Source organism: Dermacentor silvarum, chromosome 2 (assembly GCF_013339745.2).
Source record: "Dermacentor silvarum isolate Dsil-2018 chromosome 2, BIME_Dsil_1.4, whole genome shotgun sequence".
Lineage (NCBI taxonomy): Eukaryota > Metazoa > Arthropoda > Arachnida > Ixodida > Ixodidae > Dermacentor > Dermacentor silvarum.
This window is the reverse complement of record NC_051155.1, coordinates 238577200-238605186: the sequence shown is the minus strand read 5'-3', so window position 1 is coordinate 238605186 and position 27987 is coordinate 238577200. Positions and strand designations below refer to the sequence as shown.

The 27987-nt window shown below is 45.8% G+C and overlaps 1 protein-coding gene across 1 annotated transcript; it reads left to right on the top strand.

The window, feature by feature from the left end:
* Positions 1-167: 167 nt before the first annotated feature.
* LOC119442943 (acireductone dioxygenase) lies at positions 168-27972 on the top strand. The gene is made up of 4 exons (XM_037708028.2): positions 168-429; positions 11243-11356; positions 20792-20974; positions 27007-27972. Exons 1-4 carry the CDS (start codon positions 316-318, stop codon positions 27085-27087), a joined length of 492 nt encoding a protein of 163 aa, XP_037563956.1. The 5' UTR covers positions 168-315; the 3' UTR covers positions 27088-27972.
* Positions 27973-27987: the final 15 nt, after the last annotated feature.

Below are 27987 nucleotides of genomic sequence, written 5' to 3'. Positions count from 1 at the left end.
GTTGGCAGACATGCAAACCCTCTGTCACCTGCATCCCCTATCGCTATACAACTGTTTTCGCCAAATATATGCTTGAAATAGGTGCACCATAAAAACAGGTGCGCCGGAACGACTCTGATACTACCCGACGCGCCGCCCTCACAACATCCCCCGCGCTATCGCGCATCCGATAACGCAATAGAACCGTGTTTACTCCCACGCATAAGCTCTGCCGCCGCGTCAGTGGTCATCGAGGGATTGGAACAGTCCGTTTCGCTTACACATCGGAGACGCCCGCTTTCCCGTCGCCTAAATCGAGAGCGGCTGCCCTGAGCCATGGTACCCAAACCTGAAAACAAGCTGACCGCCTGGTACGTGAACGAGCCGGACAAGGTGCTGGACGCCCAAAGGATCCAGCAAATCATAGGAGAAGGCGCTGAGTTCTATGAGGTACAGTGCACTTGTTTGTATTTAAGCTGCGAACTTATAAAGACTTCCCTCAAGACGAACTCTCGTTCAGGTGTAAAGAACAGAAATCGACTAGCGCCGAAATGCACGCACTACTATATAAACGGGTTTTGTAAACGCCACGGCAGCAGTGCGTCCAGAAACTTCGGTTCGCGTATGTCCAATATCACTGAACCATGTCAGAAATGTTTCCAGGGCCAAAATTTCCAGGGCTGTACATTGCATTCTGAGTAGAGCGCACCAGCTCCCACCGTGCATACAAGTCGTGTGGACTCCGGGGCATGAGTCAATGACCAGGCACATGCGTACGCCCGAGCGCATGCACACCGGGAGCCGCGAGAGGAACGTGCCGAGCAGTTTCACCCCGAGCCGATACCATTAGCCTACACGCACATCCTACAACACTATCTCCTTTCAGGAAGAACACTAGCACCGCTACATAATGCTCTGACGCGAGAGGAAGCCGTAATATGGCGGAAACTCCAAACACATATCCACACTTGAGTCTCTACTATACGCCGTACACCCTGCGCTGCATTCCTGTAAATGGCCACACTGCGATCAATGCGCAACGCTTTACCACATGGACTTGCGCAAGCACACCAGAGCTCACACCCACAATACACCCCTCCACACGGCAATGGGAGGCAGCGCTGTCCAGCTCCGACTCGACGGACCAGCTCAGCCTGGTCAACCAAGTGAGAAGGGCAGCAAAGGCCGCTGGACTCCCGGACTGAGGCGGCACTTACTGCAGAGCGACCTACTACTAGCAGAGCGGCCTGCAGAGCGGCCACCTACTACGCTCATGTGCTCTTTTGTATAAAGTTAATTCTCTCTCTCTCCCTCTCTCAGAAAAAAAGCGTGTTGTTTCGATGTACGAGAAGCCCCTCTCTACGTTTTCAAATAAAAGAAGTGAGTGTCGTGCCTTGATCAAGCACAGATAGTTATCATTTCTCGTGTAATACGCGGCGAAATAGTTTTTTTTTATTGCGATAGCAATTATATGGACACTTCAACCGGATTTCTGCCGTCAGCGTCGCCGTCGCCGTCGCCGTGAGGTTCCGTATAGATAAAATCCTCGCCGCGCGCCGTATGCCAGAGCGGAAGCGTGCGGGGACGCGCGCTATCACGGAGAGCGAACGCACTCAATCTCCCACGCGCAAGCAAGGAAGCGGAAAGCCAGCGCCGGGGGGAGCGGGGGGGGGGGGGCACTTCTACTCTGCCAACAACCGCGCTCGTCGCTCGCCCGCACAGTCTCTTATCTCTCCCACGCGCAAGCAAGGAAGCGGGAAGCCAGCGCCGGAGGGAGCGGGGGGGGGGGGGGGGGGCGCACTTCTACTCTGCCAACAACCGCGCTCGTCGCTCGACCGCACCATCTCTTATCTCCACATGGCTCTGACCTTTATGCACTGTGCATTCGCCGCTCAGTTTCTGTTGAAGCGATAGATCGCACGTACCTTCGCCCGCTGCAGCGTATGGGCTTGCTGCCAGCGTTTTGACAGTCGTTGTCTGCAGTCATTCAGTGTGATCTATTCATGTTTGTTTGTGCGCGCTCACACCACGCTTGTTCATTCAGTTAGTAATAGTCGGGCCACATTTTCCAACGCACGCTACACATGTAATGCTGCCCGGATCGGCAGTGCAGCGCTACAGGTGTGTCCCTTCGCACGCGCTGCCCACGGGAAGCGCTTCTCATCAACACCACCGTTTCACACGCGCCCTCTCGTGGTCATCGAGTCTCTCTTCATGTCGGTCTACTTACGCCGCAGCACACCTGCTTACTTAATCAGCTCATGTTTACTACAATTCATATTGCTACCAAAGCCGCTCACCTTACTTCGTATAACATTGCTGTGTTGCTATCGCATTCATTGCTTCGCCCTTAGGGCGAAACTGTGACATTTTTTTTCCTATTCTTTTTTTTTTATTTGTGGCTAGCCGCAGAGGGTAACATTGTCGAAAACCTGCGGGCTTATCTTTTGCCGCGGCTTGCTTTTGTCTTTGCTGCTTGCTCTGTACTGCATGCTATGGAAAAAGGAGAAAAAAAAACGAAAAAAAAAACACACGTAAGTTTGCCAGAGGCTCTTTTTGTAACTGTTCAGTAAAATGGTCTTGTGTGTGTGTGTGTGGTGTGTGTGTGAACGAGAACAAAGGGAACCGAGGGGCCCGACTCTTATTTATCATATCATAAGAAGCCAACAAACAATGACACTAAGGACAACATAGGGGAAATTACTTGTACTTAATTGATTTAAAGAAATTCTAAATTAATCAAAATGGATGAAAAAACAACTGATCGCAGGTGCGGAACGAACCCACGTCTTCACATTACGCGTGCGATGCTCTCACCATTGAGCTACCTTGGCGCCGTTTTCCCATCTACTTTCTGGGCTATTTATGTCTTACAACTAGAACTAACCCTGGGTTCGTTCCCCACCTGTGGCGAGTTGTTTTTTCATCCATTTTAATTAATTTACCGTTTCTTTCATTTAATTAGTAAGTACAAGTAATTTCCCCTATGTTGTCTTTGGTGTCATTGTTTGTTGGCTATATATATATATATATATATATATATATATATATATACTGGAATCTCGTTGATACAATCTTCACGGGAAGTGGAAAATAAAAAAATAAAACGTATTATTCAGAATCGTATCAACGAGATTCCACTGTATGTATGTATGTATGTATGTATGTATGTATGTATGTATGTATGTATGTATGTATGTATGTATGTATGCATGTATGCATGTATGTATGTATGTATGTATGTATGTATGTATGTATGTATGTATGTATGTATGTATGTATGTATGTATGTTGGAATACGCTAGCGCAAGACAGGGGTAATTGGAGATCGCAGGGAGAGGCCTTCGTCCTGCAGTGGACATAAATATAGGCTGATGATGATGATGTATGTATGTATGTATGTATGTATGTATGTATGTATGTATGTATGTATGTATGTATGTATGTATGTATGTATGTATGTATGTATGTATGTATGTATGTATGTATGTATGTATGTATGTATGTATGTATGTATGTATGTATGAACGAGAAGACAGGGAACTGAGGGGCCCTATTTTATTATAATGCGTATATATTACAAGCTAACTGGTGCTAGTTACAATATACGTATTTTCCAAGTCTATACGTACCTTGAGAACTCGCCGGCTACGATTCATCACAGTAAGTGTGAACGCAGCTGATCAGTGATCAGAGTTGGAAGTTATACAAGAAAAAAAATCTCACATGCTACGTACATATACCACATGTCCAATAATCTCGTACGAGTTATTCGGCATCTCAAATGATCATATGAGATTATATGACATTCTTGCCAGCCGGAGTCCAACTCGTATGCAGTAGTCCTACAGCTGTAGATCAGGTGGGGCACAAACATTTTCGTTTGGAAGTCAGCTATACGTAATCCAGTTAATCCCATTCAGAGACCCACAGCTGGAAGCAGCCTCCCACTTTGAAAGCATATGCAACTGGAAACTGTAAAATGCAGTGGTTGGTAAACGATTACAACAGGTTGTCTCTGTAGGAGCTCAGCTGGAAATCAACAAACAAACAAGCAAACAAAAGAACAAACAAATAAATGTTAGTTTTGGCTTTCGTCGCGGCTTTTAGTATTGTAAGGTTTGTATGAACGCGCTTGGGAAACGCATCTACAGAATACCATTCCAAAATTTTCATATTCCGGATCATGTCAGCACTGCTTACATACGAACTAAGCGCGCATGCAGTAACATGAAGGCAGAACCAGACGGCCTCTAAAAAAACTCATTATCAAAAGTTCGGGTGATGAGACCTTTCTGAGGGTTCAGTTTTTCAGGGCTCCTGTAGCAAGTCTGGTGCCGCGACCCTCAGACAAAGCGAGAAGCAGTTTTAAATGCGAAGCATTTCTTGGCGAACATTTGCTACTTTGACAGTATCTATCTATCTATCTATCTATCTATCTATCTATCTATCTATCTATCTATCTATCTATCTATCTATCTATCTATCTATCTATCTATCTATCTATCTATCTATCTATCTATCTATCTATCTATCTATCTATCTATCTATCTATCTATCTATCTATCTATCTATCTAGCCGCCTACGTTTTGTGCTCTCATGGTCATTTCGTTACCTTGGTATGTACCAAAATTGGCTGACTATGACAATAGTATATGACGAACATAAATGATATGTTATGACATGCGTGTCATGTAGGTCATGAAACAGCCGCCTACGTCTTGGTGCTCTCATGGTCGTTTCATTAACTTGGTAGGTACCAAAATTGGTATAGTATGACAGGAGTGTATGACAAACATAAATGATAGGTCATGACATAAATGTCATGACATGCGTGTCATGTAGGTCATGACAATGACCCAGCGAAAGAGAATAACACTCAAAAACCACTGAAATAGGTTCGGACGTGGGTAAAAAGTGAAGGAAACAGTAAAGGATGATGGTAGAAGTCATAGTCATGAGCAAGACTCAGTGAAAATGAAAGTGACTCAGCGGAAGAAGATTAACACTCAAAAATCACTGAAATGGGTTCGGACGTGGGCACTAAGTGAAGCAAACACTAGGATGATTATAGAAATCATATTCATGACCATGACTGAGCAAAAATGACAATGACTCAGCGAAGAAAAAGATTAACACTCAGAAATAACTGGAATGGGTTCCAACGTGGGCACTAAGTGAATGAAATACTAAATGATGATGGTAGAAATCATAGTCATCAGCATGACTCAGCAAAAAAGAGAATGACTCTGCGAAAAAATATTTACACTAAAAAGCCACCTAAATGGGTTCTGACGTGGGTACTAAGTGAAGGAATCATTAAAGGATGATGGTAGAAGTCATAGTCATGACCATGACTGAGCAAAAATGACAATGACTCAGCAAAAAAAGATTAACACTCAAAAACAACTGAAATGGGTTCGAACGTGGATACTAAGTGAAGGAAAAGGCTAAGGCTGATGGTCGAAGTCGTAGTCATGAGCATGACTAAGGCTTTCGCCTTAGGATCTCTTAGGCGTAGCTAAAGGGACTCCTGAGGACTCATGACATGAATGTCATGACATGCGTGTAATGTAGGTCATGAAAGAGCCGCCTACGCCTCGGTGCTCCCATGGTCGTTTCGTTAACTTGGTAGGCTCCCCGCACACTGCTTCGATTACCACAGGGCGTGGGACCTGCCGGCTTTTCTTTTTCTCTCAGGGGTGGTGTTGCGACAAATGTTAGATGGAAGGGTCCAAATATACCATGAGATATGCAAAACCTTGTTATTATTTGTAATAAAATCTGTACTTTGTTCTTTTGGTGTTTTCTTTTTCTATGCCCCACCTCCATCATCAGCCTATTTTTATGTCCACTGCAAGACGAAAACCTTTCCCTGCGATCTCCAACTACCCGGCCCTGTCTTGCGCTAGCTGAAATTTCCACCTGAAAATTTCCTAATTTCATCACCCCACATAGTTTTCTGCCATCCTCTACTGCACTTCCCTTCTCTTTGCACCCATTCTGTAACTCTAATGGTTCACCTGTTGTCTACCCTACGCATTACATGGCCTGCCCAACTCTATTTCTTTCTCTTAATGTCAACTATGCCCGTTTGCTCTCTGATCCACACCACTCTCTTTCTGTCTCTTAACGTTAGGCCTAACATGTTTCGTTCCATCGCTCTTTGTGCGGTCCTTAACTTGCTCTAGAGCTTCTTTGTTAACCTCGAAGTTTCTGCCCCATATGTTAGCACCGGTAGAATGCAATGATTGTACACTTTTCTTTCCAACAACAGTGATTTTTTAGCTGTTAATTATCATGATTGTTTTGTACAAGAGGTCCCGATACAGTCTTTGACAATGCGACCTCCTGCTGTGTTCTAACTACCTGTAACATGACCGAACTCTTAATAATATATTCTGATGCTGACCCAACAAGCCCGGTTATGTGCGTTTGTGACAAAGGCTGGACCTCTATAAGACTTCGCACAACGTCCTTGATTTGAAATTACGGCAATCGAAAGAATTAAGTGCTCTTGTGAACGTTGGTGTCCCCCTTGTGGAAGTCACGTATATTTTGGCTTGCGGTTATCTAGAGGTTATCGCCTGCGTGTGCCTCGAGTTATTTTGTTCTTTTCTCGGAAGGCTCATGCCGCTTGAGAAAGACAATCGCTTCTCTACTTTTTGACAGGCGGTACGGCGGGCGTTTACATCGCAGAGACTGATAACAGCCATTTAACTTTGATGCTGTCTTCAATGGAGCTGCTGCTATTATCTTTGGCGTTTCGCATTCCTTTGGTTCTGTCTCAAAGGGGTTGTTCACCTATGGTTTGGCTTCCTAAAACGTAAACATTCAAAGCTTGCAACTAGGTCCGAAACTGGTACTGCCTCCTTCGTGATCGTTTAATTCACTTGTATTTCCTCCAGTCACCTAGCTTCTAAAGTCTTCTGTCTCAAGCTCAAAACAAAGAATCAAGTTATGGGGTTTAACGTCGCAAAGCAATAGACAGGCAATGAGGGAACGCTGTAGTGGGGCGGCTCCGGATCAAGTTTGACCCCATATATAGTTTCAACGTGCATCTAATTCAAAGTCAATGATCATTTTTACACTCATGCCCCCAATCCGAATGCGGTTGCCGCGTCCGGGATTCGAACCCGTGACCTTGTGCTCGGCAGCAGAATGCCGTAACCACTAAACCACCGCGCGGCGAATTGTAGCTAAACTGGAATATAAAATATAATATGATATAATGACTGTAGTATGAATATATATATATATATATATATATATATATATATATATATATATATATAATATGACCAGCCATATTCAGTGCCTGTCGGCCATTCTTCAAGTGTTCCTCCTCAGCGCCGGTCTTCAGATCAACTCATCCAAGTGCCACTTTGGTCACCTTGTTAACGGTGTAGGAATCCGAAATGACCCAAAAGAAATTCACGCCTTGAAGCATTTCACGGTACCTTCCTCAACCAATGACGGTCGCTCCTTCATTGACTTATGTTCTCACGTTCGTCGCTTTGTCAAAAACTTCGCTGACATAGCCCGTCCGCTCACCGAACTTCTAAAGAAAGATGCACCTTTCTTAAGGGGCCGTAGACCCATGCCTTTTTTGCGCTTATCCGCCTTCTCAAGACTTATCTGTTGGCGCACTTCGACCCATATGTTCCTACAGAGGTTCGGACGGATGCCAGTGGATACGGAATCGGAAGCCGTCCTTGCCCATGGCCAGCATGGTCGTGACTGCGTCATAGCGTACACGTCAGCCGCCTGCTGTCTGCCCCAGAGCACACTTACTCGATAACCGAGTGTGAATGCCTTGCCCTTGTTTGGGCCGTCTCCAAATTTCGGCCGTACCTCTTTGGCTGTCCATTCACGTTAGTGACTGACCACCATGTTCTTTGCTGGCTTCCTCGCTGAACGAGTCTTAGACGCTGGGCTTTGCGCTTACAAGAGTACTCGCTTTCCGTCGTGCGCAAGTCCGGCCAATTGCGTCAGGACGCTGACTGCCTGTCCCGATATCCCGTTGATCCACCCGAATGCAGCAACCCTGACACCGATGCCTGTGTTCTTTCTATCTTGGAGTTCCTTCATTTCGGCAATGATCAGCGGCGTGATCCGGCGTTAATTACGTTCCATCATCAACCGTCTGAGCTTTGGGCCTCTGACTAGTCGCTGCGGGTGTTCACCTTACATATTGTAAAACTTTTATCGCCACATATACCCCGAAGGCCCTGAGCACTTCCTTGTGGTGCCCAACCCACATGCGTTCTACTGTCCTCTAGCAGCTTCATGACGAACCCACAGCAGGTCATCTTGTAACACGCACTTATCATTGCGTGCGGCGTCGTTTCTTACGGCCTGGGCTTTATCGCTCCGCGCAGAAGTACCTTGGCAGCTGCGAACTGTGCCAACGACGCGAGAGGCGACCGACGCTTCCCGCCGGCCTTCTTCAGCCAATCGATGTCCCAGTAGAGCCGTTCTCCCGCGTCGGCTTCTTTATGTGCGGCTCCTTCTCTACATCAGCGTCAGGGAACAAATGGGTCACTGTCGTGACAGGCTATGCCACGCGTTACACTACTACAGGCACACTTGCAACTTGCTGTGCTACCGATATTGCCGACTTCATTATCCACAATGTGATTCTTCGTCACGGAGTTCCTGGTCAGCTGCTCACCGATCGCGGACCTTACTTCCTGTCCCGTGTCATTGATGACCTTCTCCGCTCATGTCACAAAACACAAGGTCACCACCGCCTATCACCCTCAGACAAGCGGCTTCACCGAACAAGGGAATCACACCATAACCGACATGCTCTCCATGGACGTTTCCGCTGACCACTGGGACTGAAATGCTACATTATCCTTCGTTACATTCGCATATAATTCATCACGCCACGATGCTGCAGGTTGTTCACCATTTTATTTTATTTTTGTCCTTGAACCGACACTACTGTCGCTGGCGTTACAGAAATTCCGTTACGATTGCCGTCATAGGGTTACTAAATTACTCTCCTGGATCCTTAGTGCTCCTCTGGTCGCCAACTCGAAGAGTTGGTCGTTCAGCTAAGCTTCTACTACGCGACAACGGTCCTTATATCGCGTTCTGCGCCAAGTCACCAACGTGACGCATGAGATTGTATCGGCCAAGCCAACGGTGCCATCTGCGCCCGCCCATGCAGACTGATGTAGTTCACGATGCTCGGCTCAAGCCATATAACCCGTCCTCTGATGCTGCACTCTGACCTGCCCGAATGGTGCGAGTGTTCTCGCTCGCGGGGTGATGCCGCAAGACAGAAAAAGACTGCTGCAGCATTGGGCCGGTACCAATGTAGGGCTTGCTCCTCGCCAACTTGGCTGCTGTTACGCTTGTGCTACTCACCTTATTTGTAAATATCTGTAAATATACATTTTTGAACAATAATACTGTTGTTTCTCAAGTGTAATTTAAATGACAACATTGCATGGGGATGCACATAGCTAGCAGTCATAGACATATATCAGTCAGCGGCTATATATATATATATATATATATATATATATATATATATATATATATATATATATATATACAGGTGGTTGCGACATCATTTCCTGCACATGGTGCACGACTACTTTAATGCGAAAGCATTATACAGGGTGTTTCATTTTAACTACACCAATTTTTTTTAAATTGACTGTGGCAGATAGCACAATTATAATCTTTGATCTAAACTACTCGATGAGGCGGCCATTACGTTCACGCGAAATCAAAACGTATAATTGAATAATTAACACAATTACGCTAATTAACTTTAATTAATTATTTTACGGCACATCATTCAATCTACGAATTATAGCCGCTCAGTTCGCAAGGCGTATCCATTTGGAACGAATTCTCAGGACTGAACCAGTTTCAAGATATTAATTTTCAAAGTGTCCGACGAAATGCATGGGCGATTCCACTTAACTTTGTGCTTCAACGCATAAAACAGCGTTTTCCTCAAAACGTTAACTATATGCTATGCCACGAACCGCACCGGAAGAAATAACTACGCATAAGTTAACTATACATAAGGAATTCTACATGAGTTCAAGTGTTGCATGCTAGTGAAATGTAAACATTGCTGCGCGACAAGACTGGACAACAAGGCATACAAGCGACATATGCAGACATTTGTGAACATTAATGTGCATGCATGCGGTCTATCCGAGCTGTAATCATTTTTCAGGAGCATCGAGCCAACTAATCCCGCTCACGACTTGCTTTCTTGCATGCTAAATATGCCCTTGATTCTGCACCTCCTATAGGATAACCGAAAAAACGGGAGCAAAGTGCGATGTTGGGCCAATTGGTGCATAGCTGTCAGTGTCAAGGAAAAATTGTCATCCGCTCGATTGTAGCAGGAAGATACAGAGGAATGGCCATACGGATATCGCAGAAATAAAACTTCGCAATTGAAGAAAAATTCGTCCTGATCTGTGATCAACTGTGAAGCTTCCTTTCGGAGAAATTCGTGTGGGTTTCCTTTGAAATTTCGTGCTACAGTCGGATGGATGTCAATCTTTCCTTTCCATGAACTTTCCTGGACTTTGAGACGAATGGCGCACCGACGGTGGGGGGGTTCGGGTGTTGTAACCCCCCCCCCCCACGCATCCAGCCCCACCAGTCCAACGTGTACCTTCAGTGCTCTGTTCACATTCTCATTACAATTCAGAAGGTGGCTTGAGGTTGAATTATCCTGAATTTTCCTGGATTCCTCTGGCTAAAGCAAGGAAATTGCATAGTATGCAAAGTGCTTGCTCCCCCCCCCCCCCCCCCCCACCCCCTACACCCTGGCAGAAATCCTGTGGCAGAGCTACTGCTTGAGGCCTTCCGCAGAAATGATTTGCCATAGCAGTCAATGTTTGTGTCGCAAAATGTTAGCAAAGAAGAGACGCACATAATCCTGTCCGTCTCTTCTTTCTTCCGCTAACCTTTTGCGCCACCAACATATTTGAACAACGCAAACCACAATGGACAGTGCAAGAAGACGCATGCAACAATTAAGCGCCGACTTGCGACTAGAACATCGTGTCCCTTGTTTCCACAGCTAAGTTTTTCTTCGACGATGTACCAAATCACTCATTTAGCTGTTTTACTATTGATTGTTAAGAATGAGCACGTTTTGTATACATGATCTTGCCGGGAAAATGCAACGTCCACGACGTGCGCGAGAGAGGTGGGAAGTCGCTTCAGATTGCGCACTACTTGATATGTCTATATGCATACTCACAAATGGCGCAGACTTCGTCGTACGAGGACGCCGCCGCCATGCTGGAGTGCATCAGGCAGAGGAAGAAAATTCGCTACGAGGACCGCCTACATCTCTCACCGCACAAGGACGACTACGTGACCATGGTACGCCCATTTGTATACGCATGTACTACGCGATCCAGTATTCAGGTATGCGTCTGCGCTACACGTCTTCGATTTGTCTCTTATAGCCAACTATATATACTCTGCTATGTATAATACACTCTGATAATGTCGATAACGACCGAGAACTTTGAGTTGGCCATTTCTGAAGCTGTGCAACATTTCTTTCCCATCCGAAAACGACGAAAGATGAGGTCAATGCTAGATTTACTGAAGTGCGCGATGCCCATATGAGATAGTGGTACCTACAAAAGCTTCGTTCGACCAACTCTCATTCCAACACTATACAATCTCCCAGCTTTCTGAATAGAGGTAAAGAGAAAAACGCGAGGGCTTGGCATTGGCAGAGAATTTCAAGCCAACTTTTCTAAAACGTTGCTTGTCAGTGTGCGCAGGCTTCGCACTCATGCAGTTGAAATATTTTTTCTTTTTCTTTTTTTTTTTTTTTTTTTTGGGGGGGGGGGGGGGGCAACAGAGAGATAAAAAAATATTTGATCTGCACCGCAGATGAGGCATGCGTGAAAGCAATTATAATTAACCGCGTATTTTTCTGAACTCTTCATACATAGCGTCTAAGCTCTAAAGCAAACGATGGTGTTTGGCCTATTAAGACTATTTCTAGTGGTGGCGCTTAGTAATAAGAAAACTCGCTTCATTTACTTTGGTCTGATGCTGATATTGTGAACATTTTTGCACATTTTCATTACAGTTTCCATGCTTTCAGTGTACAAATTCATAAAAATGGGATCACTTGTCGCGACGCAATAGGACAAAAGAACACAACACACTGACTGGTAGCAATAGCGTATATGCAGGGTGTATTATTTTATCATTAAAAGAATTTTTAAAAATTACCCGTGACATGTAGAACAGTTCTACTTAATCAGCTAGATTACTCTCAGAGGCAGACATTATTTGCAAAAAAAAAAAAATGAAAGGGAATATATGACTCATTAAAAACGTTTGCTAACTATCTTTCTTAAATTCTTAAAGGTTGCCTGTGGCAGATAGCCCAATTCTAGTTAATGAGCTGATCTACTCGAAGAGGCGGACATTACTTGCACAAAAAATTGAAGTGCATAATTGGCTAATTAACAAAAAATTACTAATTAAGTGTTCAAATAATTACCTGATGGCCCATATTGCAATTTACAAGTTGTAGCCGTGGAGTTCGCAAGGCGGATCCACTTAAAATTAATTCTCAGGATGACACCAGTTTCGAGATATTAATTCCCGAACTTTGCGCGAAAATGCATTCGCGTTCCAGTTAATTTTGTGCTTCAATGCAAAAAGCGACGTTTTGTTAAGAACCTAACTGGAACGCCAATGCATTTCTCCGCAAAGTTCGGGAATTAATAGAGGGTTTTAGCTGCGCGCTTGCTGTACGCTCCGCTCAGACCGGTATATGCTAGCAAATGCTACAAAACCACTTAGCCGGAACGCCATTGCGCTTGCGCACAACGCTCATACCGGCAGCGGAACGAAGACCGTATCCCTCGCTCCGCTACAAAGCTGACTGAGCGGAGCGTGACAGCGTGTCTACTTGGCATCTTCGTCGTTTTGCTTGTTGATAGCGCGTCGCTCGCGTCTCGGCCAAGACGCGCTTATCAAATGCGAAATCTACGCAGTTCCCTGCAGTATCTCAGAGCGTGAAATCTGAGAGGAGCGGAGCGTGAGCGGCGCTCTGCTAAAACTGTCTAATATCTCGAAACTGGTGTCATCCCGAGAATTCGGTCCAAGTGGATCCGCCTTGCAACCTCCACGGCTACAATTTGTAAATTGCAATATGGGCCATCAGGTAATTAGTTAAAAACTTAATTGGTACATTTATGTTAATTATTCGATTATGCATTTAAATTTCTTGTGCAAGTAATGTCCGCCTCTTCGAGTAGACCAGCACATGAACTAGAATTGTGCTATCTGCCACAGGCAACCTTTAAGAATTTTTGAAAGTGTTCGCTGAAACACCCTGTATATATATATATATATATATATATATATATATATATATATATATATATATATATATATATATATATATATATAGTGTATTCGCCCTTATCTCCACGGCCGTCATTTCACTATCGTTACGGACCACCACGCCATGCTGGCTTTCCACACTCAAGAACTTGGCTGGACGCCTGGGTCACTGGATTTTACGCCTCCAAGAGTATGATTTCGAAATAATTTACAAGTCTGGAAGGAAACATCAAGACGCCGACGCTCTTTCTTGATGCCCGCTTCCTACGGCCTCGCTAGACGCCTCTGCAATCGCTCTGCACGTCACTAGTTCGACCGACACTGCTACGGTTTCCTCCCTGGCCTCAATGTACCAACTGCCTTTAGACGACGATCAGCCACTCACCTCTCGTCAGCTGGCTGACCCGTACTGTCAACGCTTCATAGATCAGCTCTCTGGGGCTTCTCGTCCACCTAACGCGCGCGGTGGTTGGGATCGACCTTTACGGGCCCCTTCCGGTCACTACTGCTGGCAAACGATGGATAGTGACTGCCGTCGACCATCTGACGCGCTACGCTGAGACAACTGCTGTTCTTGTATACTGGCTCTGCTTCGGAAGTTGCTCAGTTCGTTCTTGAAGCCATAATTCTACGCCATGGTGCTCCTCGTGTACTGCTCAGTGACCGTGGAAAGGTGTTCCTTTCACAACTGCTAAACGATGTTCTTCCAGCCTCCGGCACCGCCCACAAGACAGCTTCTAGCTATCACCCTCAAACTAACGGCCTGACCGAGCGGTTTCATCGTACACTTGCCGACATTATCGCCGTTTATATTCAACCCGACCCCAAAAACTGGGATGCCCTTTCACCATTCGTCACTTTCGACTATAATACGGACGTGCAGCGCACAACTGGCTACTCTTCATTTTACCTCGTTTGTGGACGCTCCCCTACTTTCTTTCTGGGTGTTTCATTCTTCACCTCCCAGGCTAACTAATCTCTAACATCGTGCGAAGAGTACATTTCCCGACTCGACCACTATCGCCAGCGTGCTCGCCTGAACACAGAGGCCAGACAACAAGACCGGAAAACTATTTACGACGAATGCCATCGCGTTGTATCTTTTCGACCTGGTGACGAGGTCCTGCTTCTGACTCCTGTTCGCACCCCTGGTTTGTATGAAAAATTCCAGCCACGGTTCATTGGGCCGTACATAGTCCTTGAACATACGTCGCCTGTCAACTATCGCGTAACTCCTCTTGACGCCCCCACAGACCGCCGTTACCGCAATATTGAGGTTGTCCACGTCTCCCACATGAAGCCCTTCACGCGGCGTGCCTGGACATCTTGACGCAGGATGGCCGCTTTCATGTGGGGATAGGGGGAGTGGGGGGGGGGGGGGGGGGGGGACTTTTGTGTGGACGTTTATTACGCACATCGTCCTCATCTGTATATTATCATCATCATCCTCACACTTTTGCCTATCCTCCTCTTCGCCAGTATATGCAATCATCAACATCGCGTATGTGCTGCGCTGGTTCGCTGATGAGCTCCCGGACCTATTAAACGTCGTCCCCACCGAGACGTCACAATATATATATATATATATATATATATATATATATATATATAATTGAAGTTTATTTCACCACAGTGTTTCAATGTTTACATTTTTTTATATTCATACATGAAGCAAACATACAATGTGTGGTGTGGAATGCGGGAAAAAAACTAGCTGCGATATAAACGCAGCTTGACTGGCCCCAAATCCCAGCAATACAAGGCATAAAAGTGACAACATTCGTAAAGTCATGTAAACAAGTAAATAGGCGCATAAATACATAGTGAAATTGGCACAATAAGGAATATAATTACACAAAAAAGAAAATGCAGTACTATTTGAATTTCTCGAAAAAAAATTTTAATCGAAAAAATGCAACATTTTATGCCGCATTTTTTGCAACAAGAAATACATCATGTCAGTAAAAAAAAAGATTGGACATATCCTGTCGCGAAAGAAGGCGCAGTCGCTCTAGCATTTGGAGACCATAGTTCGGCATCGAGGAACCTTCCGATAATCGCTCTGTCTAGTAGGTCGAGACGAGGTGCTGCGCTCTAAGCATGCTATGGAGGTAAGATTATTAATTCCTTTGTTAAATGCAGTTTTCAAAGACACTAATAAACAATATTCATACATGTTATCAAATCCTAACACTTTCAGTTTGTTGAATAATGACGAGGTATGTGCGTCATATTCGGCATTTGCAATACAACGTAATGCTTTTTTTTTTTTTTGAAACGTGAGTAATTTTTGCTTAGATTGCACGATGCCAGTGCCCCACACCAAAAGACCATAGCGTAGCTGTGAACAAAAAAGTGTGTTGTAGATAATTAACATCTGAGTAGCCGGTAGAAATGACTGACATCTCCTAAGCATGCCTAGTGCCTTACTTGGCTTTTTTCTTACCATTTCACTATGGGAATCCCTTAACATATGCTCGTGAAAAACTATCCCCAATGCTTTAGCTGTCGAAGAAAAATCAATCACAAAATCGTTCAGGCATAACTTTGAAGTAGCTGCGTTCGTAGTTCCCTTCGATCGAAACAGAACGGCTTTGCATGCTTTTTAAGCAGTTAATTTGTAGGGAGTTTACGGTCGACCATGCATACAAGTCACCTAGTGACGCGTTTGTTGCTGAAATAAGGTCATTTACGTCCACACCTGTGAAAAACAAGGAAGTGTCATCCGCATATATATGACATATTGGATTTTCTGGTTTATGTTAATAATGTCGTTGACATAAGTAATAAAAAGTAGCGGCCCCAATATACTACCTTGAAGTACACCTTGAGTAACTTTTTGCAAAGATGATTGTTCTGTGTTTATGCTTACACACTGTAGCCTATTGCTCAAATAACTGGTAATTAAATTCAGTGCAGTGCCTCGAATGTCGTAATAAGGTAACTTTTGTAAAGGAGTATTGTGATTTATCCGGTCAAAGGCTTTAGAGAAGTCTACAAATATACCTAGTGTAAGTTTCCTGTCCTCTATATTGCCTAATATAATTTCCTTTTGCCGTAGCAATGCTAGCTCAGTCGACAGCCCTGACCTAAAACCGTACTGAGCCGGCTTAATTACCGAGTGTGCTGTAAAGAAGTTCGATAATCTTATAAATATTAGTTTTTCTATGGGCTTTGAAAACAATGGTAGAACGGATATGGGCCTATAGTTTTTCAAATCATTTTTGTCTCCTCCCTTAAACAGTACTGTAACTTTTGCATGCTTCATACATTGTGGGAAAATACCTGTGCCTAAAATGAGGTTACACATGTATGTTAAAGGTACGACTAATATATCTATAACAAAACAGATTGGAGCCATTTTTTAACCGTCGATATCTACCGATTTACTTTTCTTTATTTTTTTCTTTGAAAACACACATAACCTCATATTCATCTGTAGGGGAAAGATAAACCGACGAAGCTACTTGTGCGGACATGTAATGTAGTGCAGTGGTGTCACTGACGCTATCTACCAATGAAGTAAGCTAGGTGATTATTAAATTTCTCAGCCAATGCTTTGCCCCTGTATATGTTCGATCGCCTTCAGTTATCTCTTCTACACTAAAATAAGCTTTATGTAATGCGGTAATTGAATTTAACTTACTCCACATCTCCTTAACCCCTGCAACGCACTCGAACATGCAATAATAATAATTGCGTTTTGTTTTTTGTTTTTCATAAGTTTGGTTAAATTATTTCTATACTTCCTAAACGAATCCAATGTGTCTGGGTCACGATTTTTCAAGAATAGCTGATACGTGCTATTTTTTTTTTTCATTTATCATTTTTAACAGCTTCTTTGTGACTCATGGTTTCCGTGAACATTTCGACTTCTTTATTTCTTTGTAGGGAAAATATCACTTGTAGATACGGGAAATTATCTCCGTAAAATTTTCATATGCTGCGTTTGCTGATGAGCACGAGCGCTGCTTACCAACTAGTTCTGGAGATTTCGTCTCGAAACTGCGAAGAGAGTTTTCAGCTATGTTATGGCACCGGAATTTATAGGTTGGCTTTGATTCAATATGGCGCTTATCAATAACTATATATATCGGCAAATGATCACTAATTGCAATGTTGATTGTCCCAGAAAAGAGGCTTTCACATGGTAAATTTGTAATAAAAAAATGTCCAATAACGTGGCGCTAGTTGTTGAGGTACGAGTTGGTTCCACTACCATATTTGACAACAAATACGAATCAAGAAGCATGGAAAATTCCGCCTGTTTTGATGTATTAGAAAGCATGTAAAGATTTAGGTCACCACCTAGAACTAAATTGTACTGATGTATATTAACGTCAGAGAATCTCGCGTCTAGCTGCTGTAAAAACCCATTTAAATTACCGTCAGGTGGACGGTACACCACAGCGAAAAGAAACTTTCCGCATTTCAAACATATTACCTCAATATCTGACGTACATGAAGGTAGGTCATCAAGCAGTTCATAATTAATACCTTGTTTAATAAGCATACATACTTATATACATGCCAGCGAAGACGCGTCCTTGTTGGGTGCTTCGCCGCGGCGTCCTCGGTACCCTATAAACGACGTCGTCCTCGGTACCGTTACAGTGTAACGGTACCGAGGACGACGTACACTGTACACTGTAGTACCGTCGAGTGGGTCGGATATGCAGCGTTTCTTAGTTCGGGCCCAACTCCGATGCGGCCTGTTCAAATACATGTAAAACGCAGAAACGCTTTTCTGAGATAATCGCTGGACCGATTTTAATTAAATTTGTTGCATTTGAGAGAGAAAGTTCAATTCTAGTGAGTATTTGAAGCGCAATTTCGATTTAGGGACTCAAATGTTTGAATTGAATTTTCAAAAATTCGAAAGGTCGAAAAAAATAGAAGCACGAAGTTTACAAATTGATAGCTCTGCACCAAGACCAGATATCGCGGTTCTGTAATCGACATCCATTAGATAATTCAAAGCGGACAAATTCGACATGTCAATTTATATCTTACGTGAATTCGTTACGTTGTGTACAAGGGTTCTGCAAAATCTGTATTTTCAGATTACAAAATTTTTTGAGATTCATGTGTAATACATCAATTTTGTCCGTTTTAGATGTATTATTAATACAATGCACAGAATTTTGATATAATTTATCTTTTCTGAGTTACAGACTTGTAAACTTGCTAGTTTCATTTTCTGAAAATTTGCGACTTTTGCCAATTTTTAATAAAAAATTGACGACCTAAATCGAAAATTTGAAACCAACAGTCACCATATTTTAAGTTTTTCTTTTAAGTGTAACAAACCTAGTCAAATTTGGTGCAGTGGTTGCCAAGAAGAACGAATTCTCCTTTTACATGTATTTAGATAGGATCCTGCCTTACGGCGGGCGCAAAGGCAGGATCTCCTTTAGCTCGGTACTTTCGCTAGCTTTGTTCACGAATGTAGGTCTACATTATTTGGTCCCGGATATAGGTCGATAGTTCATTTTATTGCGATATCAATTATATGCATAGCAATTATATGCGTCGCCATGAGGTTCCGCATATATTTAGGAATATACATGTTACATGCTTATCCAGGCCGTATATGTGGGTTATATTGCTACACTATTCAATCACTATAAAGTTGCTCATACCAGGTCTCACGTTCTTGACTAAGTTATTCTTCAGAATTTTGAGAATGACAGCCCGCCAACAAATTTCATGAAATATAGCATGCAGAGTGCATGCCTTTGATTTTAAATATACCCAGACTGCTTTTAAATGTGCAAAACAATATCAGTGCTCAAACGTGAAAGTGATGTAATTTTACTGGCGCGTCTCTTTATGGGCAGCATGGTACATGGCGCCCGTGAGATGTCATTACAGGCCTTACACGCCGTGTTAAAGCTTTTAAGAGTGCCAGAAATTTTGGCGCACCTGTGTATCACGTCCGCGATAGTCGGACCCGCGTTTAGTTAAAACACCGTCTGAGAAGTTCAGACAAACGCTTTTCGCAGCCTCTGCGCGAAACTGCTGACAATTAAAAAAAAAATTATGGAGTTTTACGTGCCAAAACCACGATCTGATTATGAGGCACGCCGTAGTGGGAGACTCCGGAAATTTGGACCACCTGGGGTTCTTTAACGTGCACCTAAATCTAAGTACACGGGTGTTTTCGCATTTCGCCCCCATCGAAATGCGGCCGCCGTGGCCGGGATTCGATCCCGCTACCTCGTGCTCAGCAGCCCAACACCATAGCCACTGAGCAACCACGGCATTGTGCATAACCAAAACATGACAATTTTATGCGGAGCCTGTGCCGTCGTTCCGTCGTTCCCAGCTAAAAAGGGGCCACGTGACCTAGAGGGAGAAGAGGGGAAAATAAGGGCTCAACAGGGGATAGGGTTGGAGGGGGAGAGCGTGAGGCGCGCCAACCGATGGCGGTGTAGGGAAAAAGTAGGTCAACGGAGGAGGGGTGTGAGAGGAGTTCGTGTTAGCGTTGGTTGTATATACGGAGCTTTGGATTAGTGGTTCCGCACATTCCAACCCAGCTACAACTATGAAAAGACCACGAATAGTGCGTACTCCTAAGGAAGGAGAAGCCTACCGCGAGCGTCAGCGAGAGTTGGCTCGTAAACAGGGAGGTCGTCGTAGGGCCGAGCCCGAGCTGCACGCCAGAGATGCCGAGCTTAAACGGTAGCGCCGAGAGGCCGACCCCGAGCTGCGCGCCCGAGACGCGGAAACACATCGGCGGCGTCGGAATGAAGAACCCTGGCTCCGCGAACGTGAAGCTCTCGAACGGCAACCATCCTGAACGGTGCAACCACTGTTCGCTTCAAGCGGGAATTCCTGGCTCGAGACTTTGGTCACAGTTGCAAAGTCTGCGACAGGCTCTGGTTCGAGCACAACCTGACAAAACTCAAGTCTGTGCGCAACGACGTCTAGCGTTCCAAGGCCATTGAAGTTTGACTTGCATGGTGTAACACTCGGTGTAACTAACAGCTTTGCTGTTCGACCATCTTCACAGAGTGGAAGGGGCGGTGATTTTTTTTTTTTTTTTAGGTATTTGAGTGTATTTCTTGATTTCCGTGGGAAGAAAACGAGGGCTAACTGGCAATCTTGAATGCAAATAAAGTGTCTAACAGGAAGCAAGAACTTCATACTGTATTATGTTTCCATTTCGAACAATGGCCAATCCCCCCCCCCCTCGTGGGTACGTGCCATAAGCTGAAGGAAGAAATCAATTGTGCCGTTTCATGCTGGTTACGCTATTTATGTATTCTTCCCTTTTCTACCCACTGCCGCCCGTTTCACGGCCAATACCTCGTAGTGGGTTGTGCTACACATATAGGTACCAAACCAAACCAACCAAACCAAACCAAACCACTCGCTGTGCACCCCCGTAGCACCAACGCGCAGCGCTGCGAGTGACGTCCTCACTGTGCGCAGACGGAGATGTTCCGGCGCGAGCACAAGCACCCGGACGAGGAAGTGCGCTACTTTGAGCGCGGTACTGGCTTCCTGGACGTGCGCGACAAGTCCGACCGGTGGCTGCGCCTGCAGGTCGGTGCGGGCCACCTGCTTGTTCTGCCCGCGCAGATATACCACCGCTTCTCACCGGCAACGCAACAGGTACGCGCAGCCGCTCTGTTTTCTACGTTTGTAACCCTTGTGCATGTTATTTTAATCCAACAGTGTCAAATTGCGAGTACTTTAACAAGTATTCCTTAGCGCATCATCATGCCATAATTATCGTGTCATCTCACATGGCGGCCACAGTGCGTCACGAACAGTCCATCTTCGAACCTTATACTCCGGGAAATTGTAAGCACACTATCATGAAGGAAAGAAGAAAACTTAGGGAGCATGATGTCAAAAAAAAAATTAAATTATGGGGTTTTACGTGCCAAAACCACGATCTGATTATGAGGCACGCCGTAGTGGGGGACTCCGGAAATTTGGACCACCTGGGGTTCTTTAACGTGCACCTAAATCTAAGTACACGGGTGTCTTCGCATTTCGCCCCCATCGAAATGCGGCCGCCGTGGCCGGGATTCGATACCGCGACCTCGTGCCCAGCAGCCCAACACCATAGCCACTGAGCAACCACGGCGGGTGAGCATGATGTCAGGCAGTCAGCCTTCGCAAGGCAACCTCCTCTCACGCCTTTCTCTCCCTGCTTTCACTCACAAAATGTGCACATTGCGCGTAGAACACTGGGAGCAGTACGGCCGCGTATACGTTGCTTAATTTGTGGTAAGCTTGAGCACCGCTGGTCACCAGCTAGGGTTCCTGCTACTTTCTCTTTTTGAAGTTTCCTGAGATACATTCTTGATTTACTAAGTTTACTGGAAAGGAGCAGGGACTCTCTTCAAAATTATATTGTATGTTAGATAAGACTATAGCGTTTTAAAACTATAGCTACACATATAACACTAGTTTTAGCTGACATGTAATTTTTTTATTACGATAGCAATTATATGGACATTCCAAACTCATTTCTGCCGTCGTCGCCTTGATGTTGCGCATAAAGTCCAAGCATGATAATATCGTCGCCGCGTGCCGTATGCTGTACGTGCAAGTGAAAGCTTGCGAGGGTCAGCCGACGATCGCGGCTTAATCTCGCGCGCGTAAGGGAGGAAAGCGGGGAGGAAGCGCGCCGTCTTCCGTCGCGCGCGAGGCACTGAGGGGGAGGGGGGGAGGGGGTGCGTTTTACTCCTGCGGCTGCTGCGCGGGTGCCCTAACTTGAAAGCGATCTGCTATGTGTACAAAGTGTGCAGTCGCGCGGGCATCATCTTAAAAACAATCTGTATAATGTGGACAATGTGGGCCGAGTGCTAGTAGCTTCGTATGCGCTGCGCTTTCTACGCTTAGTTCGCTTTGAAGCGTGAGGCAGCACGAAGGTCCATTCGCTCGCTGCTGCTGCCGCGCTTGACTTCACAGCGAGTTTCCGCGGTCGTCGAGTGATATGTGTTCATGTTTACATGTGCGCGCGTGACACCATGCATGGTAATTTAGTTAGTAAGCGAATGTTTACAAGTTTACAAGCTGTCTACTAATTTGCTATCGCAATCGATTCTTCGCCTTTCGCGCGAACCTGCGACTTTTTTGTGTATACGATAAGCGTCGATACAGACACATGTCGACTTGGCTTGGTTGGTCTCGGCCGCAGCGTCTCTAAAGGAAGTGAGCGTGCGTTCGTGTCGCCGTTTCGCAGCCTCAAAGGCTGTCCAGTCTAGGGCTGCTCGCCGCTTTTGTGAAAGCCCAATTAACGTTAGTGCCTACCCGCCGGGGTGGCTCAGTGACTATGGTGTTGGGCTGCTGAGCGCGACGTCGCGGGATCGAATCCCGGCCCCGGCGGTCGCATTTCGATGGAGGCGAAAATGCAAAAACGCCCGTGTACTTGCGTTGTAGTGCACGTTAAAGAAACCCAGGTGGTTCAAATTAATCCGGAGCCCTCCACTACGGCGTGCCTCATAATCAGAACTGGTTTTGGCACGTAAAACCCGAGAAAGAAGAAAGAAGAAGAACGTTAGTGCCAGCGCATTAGCTTCGTCTGCCTGCAGCCCAAGCTTATAAGCTTGGGAGTGTGTTGGGACTCTTCAGCGGTGTTGCAGCGGTGGCAGGCTGTAAGCATGCGGTCCAAAGCACCCGAAGGGATATATAAGCCTTGTTTAGAGAAAAAAGGAAGCTTTGCGCTAGGAAATTTAAACGATGAAACCGCTGACGTGAGCTGGCAACCTGTACTCATATCCGTTGTATGTTTCGCTTGCAAAAGGCGAGTGACCATGTCTGCTCTCCAGTGCTGCCAGCACTGGAGAAATTTCTCCATATCTAGGGATTTAAAGCATTGCTTAAGGAAAAAGGCAAATATTGCGATAGGAGATTGAAACGGTGAAACCGCTGATAAGACGGCGTATTTTTATTTTATTCATCGCAAATTACCTTCACATTAGCTTTCGCATGATTTTCGATGGTAGAGCAGCGCAGTGAACGTATCTCGCCATGTGAATGACAGAATGTGGATGCCCTGGGCCTTTTAACGAAGTACTGCTACTGCGATTTTGCCGTTCGTACCTCTGGCTGTGATGTCGATGTCCGTGCACTATAAGAAAAATATTTACCCGTAGCCGGCGAAACAGACGTATGCTGGAACACCAAACAAAGCAGCACGGGCTGCGGTCATGGCATAAACAGCCGACTGCGCACGCGTTTACAAAAAGTTTAGGCGCACGCGTTTACAACTTGGCTCCCAGGCACTGTCTGTGTCATCGGTGTACTGGAAACCTGCTCCCGGTGACACGGACGCCATCATGGCTTGCCCAAATTCCAAACCTCACTCCCCATCTTTGTGTCATTGGCGGCGACTTCAATGCCCCACATCGCGCGTGGAACTATGCACACGATAGTGCCCGCGGTTCATCAAATTTACAAGCTGCCGAGCGAGTTCATCTTTCATTGCTCAACTCGCCAGACAGGCCCACCCGCTACCCTCTACATGCGGCTCAATCAGCCACCACGCCGGACCTTACTTGGCTCTCTCAGAAACTTACCGGTACGTGGAATGTCCTTGCAGACGCCAGGGGCAGCGACTATTTCCCTATCCGAATACAACTCCCGGCACTGAGCCGCGCAAAGGCCCGCTCACCTGTTCCTATTATTCAGTGAAATGCATTCAGATCTGCACTCGGAGATTTCTCCCGAGAACGGCCGTTGTTTGACCGCTTGCAAGAAGCCAGACGTGCCGCCACACGTACTATGCAGCTTACTGACTCCACGCCAGTCCCCGACCAACATCTTCTCAACCTTTGGGCGGCCAGGCAAGAAGCCCAAGATATCTACCTCACCCGCGGCAAAACCTATGCCTGACAGAATTCGCCTTAACCGCGCAACTTCCGACTCAATCGAATATGCCAACCGACTGGTTGGCAGCGGCATTGTGAATCATTTGACAGCCACACAGGAGCCGGCCGCGTTTGGCGCACCTTCAGAGGTCTATCCCAGCGCACCCGCCTTCGCACAGCAGCAGAAGACCTAGCTCTTTCCCTCCGAATCACCGCACAAGAAGTGGCAGACATCGCCGGAACCACTTTTTTCCCAATGAACCCCCCACCCTCATACGATCCTTCAAACATAGCTTCGTACCCAAGTCCACCTGCGATGGACGATGGGATGAACTCACCCTTCACCTAGGCGGCACTTCGCGCTGCACTGCTTTCCACCAACACGTCCAGCGCACCAGGCCCGGACGGCATTACATACGCTATTCTCCGCAACCTTCCAGACGATACCCTCGAGGAACTTCTTGCTCTTTTTAATGAGGTTTGGGACAGTGGAAAGCTGCCCGATTCATGGCAGCTATCAACGGTCATCCCCATTCCCAAACCCGGAAAATCACCCTCTATTCTGAGCAACCGTCGGCCTATATATCATTAACTTCCCAGGCCGGAAAGCTTCTGGAAAAAATGGCACTGAGTCGCCTTGACTGCACGTGGAAAGCAACAGCATCCTTCATGCCTGCCATACTGGCTTCCGCCATCGTCACAGCACACAAGACAATTTGGCACTACTCTCGCAGGACCTTATACACACCCGTCATCGCTTGGATGTGAAGATTTTGGTTACGGTCGACATACGCAAGGCGTTTGACTCCGTACCTCACCCCTCGATCCTCGCTTCCGCAGCTGGCGCCAGTATCACAGGAAAACCCAGGGCATACATATGCGGATTTCTCCATGACCGTGAAGTTCAAGTCGCTGTAGGTCAGACACTCTCCGCACTGAAGAAATCACGAGTGGGAGTGCCGCAAGGCGCAGTCCTCTCGCCGTTGCTGTTCAACTTGGTGATGGCACCACTTTGCTATCGCCTGGCTGATATACCTGGACTTTGCTTCAGTGTGTATGCGGATGATGTCACAATATGGACTAACGGAGGCTCTGACAGTGATCAGTCCGATGCCATTCAAGCCGGACTCGACACCATCGCCACATTTCTGAATAAGGTCGGACTCACACCTTCTTCTGACAAAACTAACTTCGTAGTACTAGGCACGAAGGCAGCCCGTTCTGCCTCGCAATTTTCGTTCACCTTTGATGGCGAGCAAATAACTCAGCAAGACAGTGTTCGAGTTCTAGGCATCTACGTTGATGCAGATGGTGGTGCAGCAACATGGCTTCGCAACATCCGCCTCGCATGGGTACCAGGTCACGCTGGGGTCGCTGGTAACCGAATGGCCGACTCTCTGGCAAGGAAGCTTCTTTCCTGCCTCTCAGAGACGCGTCCACAAGTTCCTGACGACCCATGCCCCATCGACCCGGACACAGTCCTGGCAGAGGCGAAGGCTGCTCGAAGGGCCGCGCTCCGGAACATCCTCCCAGAAAATCCTACGCCCCTGCCGGGGAAGTTTCCCCGTGCTGAAGCCACACGCCTGCGACGCATCGTCACGGAGACAGCAGTGACACCAGCCCACCGCGCCATGATGTGCCTCCAGACCTGGCAATCAGCCACTTGCCGCTCCTGTCCAGGGAACCAGCTGCTGGATCAGAATCATATACTCTGGGGCTGCTCGGATCTCGCCGAGCACCGGAGAAGAGCGATAGCCATCCTGCCCCCTACTCCGAGGCCTCAGGATTTGGACACCTGGCGCCTTCCCACTGTTCCCCCCGAGATACTGCGCCTCATATTCCAGTCGTTACTTCAATTTTTACAAGAGTCAAAAATGATGAATATTTGAACCTCCTCCTTTACCCCTCCCCCCGCCCTGATGGATTCACTTCCTGGGGGCGTAAAATTTTTATGATTATTTTAATAAACGTTCTAACAACAACAGAATACGTCCCCAACTACAGTGGCTACCCCAACTCCCCCCTTCACGCACTCCCCCCCCCCCCCCCGCCTCCTAGCCCGCGCGCACGTCACCGCTCTCCCACCCCCCTTGCGAGCATGCACCCTCCCCGCCTTCCTCTCTTGCGCGCGCGAGATGATGTCACACCAAGAAGCCATTTTTCTCGGCTCACCCACAGCCGCGATCTTATCGCACTTCCGACTTTTTAGTCGGAAACCCCGACGGCGACGCCGACAATTCGCACCTAAATGTTGGCACCCATGCATATACTTGACATCACGGATTGCAAGGTATGTTTTCAAACTCGTACAAGTCTTTGGTTTCTTTAAAATGCCATTTGCAGTACAGTCTTATATGGTTTTGCTGTTTCCATTACAAGTATCATGTACACCCTTGAGCAAAAGTATACGGACCAGGGGTTGCGCGATAAAGCCGATTTTTTTTTCCTTTCCCTTTAAACGGAACTTGAAATTGAGGACTGCAGTCCAAGCTTGGCATTTCGAACTTTTCAGTGTTATGGTCAATTCCAGTTTATGCTTGTTAATTACGAAGAAATTCAATTTTTTTCGCCGACCCTGTGGTCCGTATACTTTTGCTCACGGGTGTACATACTAGCCCAACAGCATGCACTGCAAGTACAGTCAGCTGGCACAGTATGTCTAACTCCCAAAACGGTGTGCAGTTTTCATGCGGCAAGGCACAAAGTCATGGTGAATTTCTCTGGGTACTTTTGACGCACTGAAAGTCCTCATATTCACCCAATAGAATTCGTCATTAGATCTCACACCAAGTGTTCACATTCGATTTTGCTCATCTGCAGGAGGAGATAGTCGTTCACCGCCTCTTTGAAGATGTAGATACCTGGACAGCAGACTTCAGGGATGACAAAGGCGACCAGTGACACGTTCGTCGATCTCCATGTTTAGCTATGCTGCTTGCGATTGCATGCACTACAAGCGCATATAACAATTGCACCTTTCACAAATGTTGCACCATGTTTTACACTTTGTTTAGCTCCTTTCTCTACACGTAGCAAGTCACTAACATCCATGCGTTTCCCTTGACACATTATGTGCTGCAACACCACTGTGTGCATGCAGGTTCATTCAGCCAGTGGCAAATTTATCAGACTTTATTCTTCCTAATCTTAGGGTAGAAAGGGGGCACCTAGTTTTATTTGATTGCATTATTCATCACCTTTGTTTGAGATCTTTGTACATCTTTACACTGCAAACACTCTACACAGTTTTCGTTTCACAGAAATTTTATGCATTTTCTTATGCAAGCGAGAAACTTATAACTAGTGGTTGTGTTCAGGCAATGCAGTCATGAAACATATCGCATAACAAAACCATATTAACACATCTTATGTGTGATAGCACACAGTAACCATCTCACTCAGACAAACGTCTTGAAAAGGAATTTCAATATTGCTTACATTTACATTCACTGCTATCTTCACGAACGTGTGGCAGCACTTTGCTACTGCTTTTTTTTTCTCACTGCTTTATGTGATGATGTAAGAATGCAAGTACAAAACATAGGATATAAGCTGAAATCTTTTCCTATCTTGTACAAATATTACCACAGTGTGAAAGGCACCTTGCCCTCTAGATCAAATGCCACAAGGTTCTACAAGCAATCCTTTAGATATAAGTCGTGTGCATATACTTTCTCATTAGACAAGAAATGTGTTTATCATTACTTATGTGGAGCTGCGCAAAACCCACTATTACTTTGTTTCTGAACCCAGAATAAACCAGTAGTCTTGCACCCCCTAACAAAAGTGTGTGTCATGTGT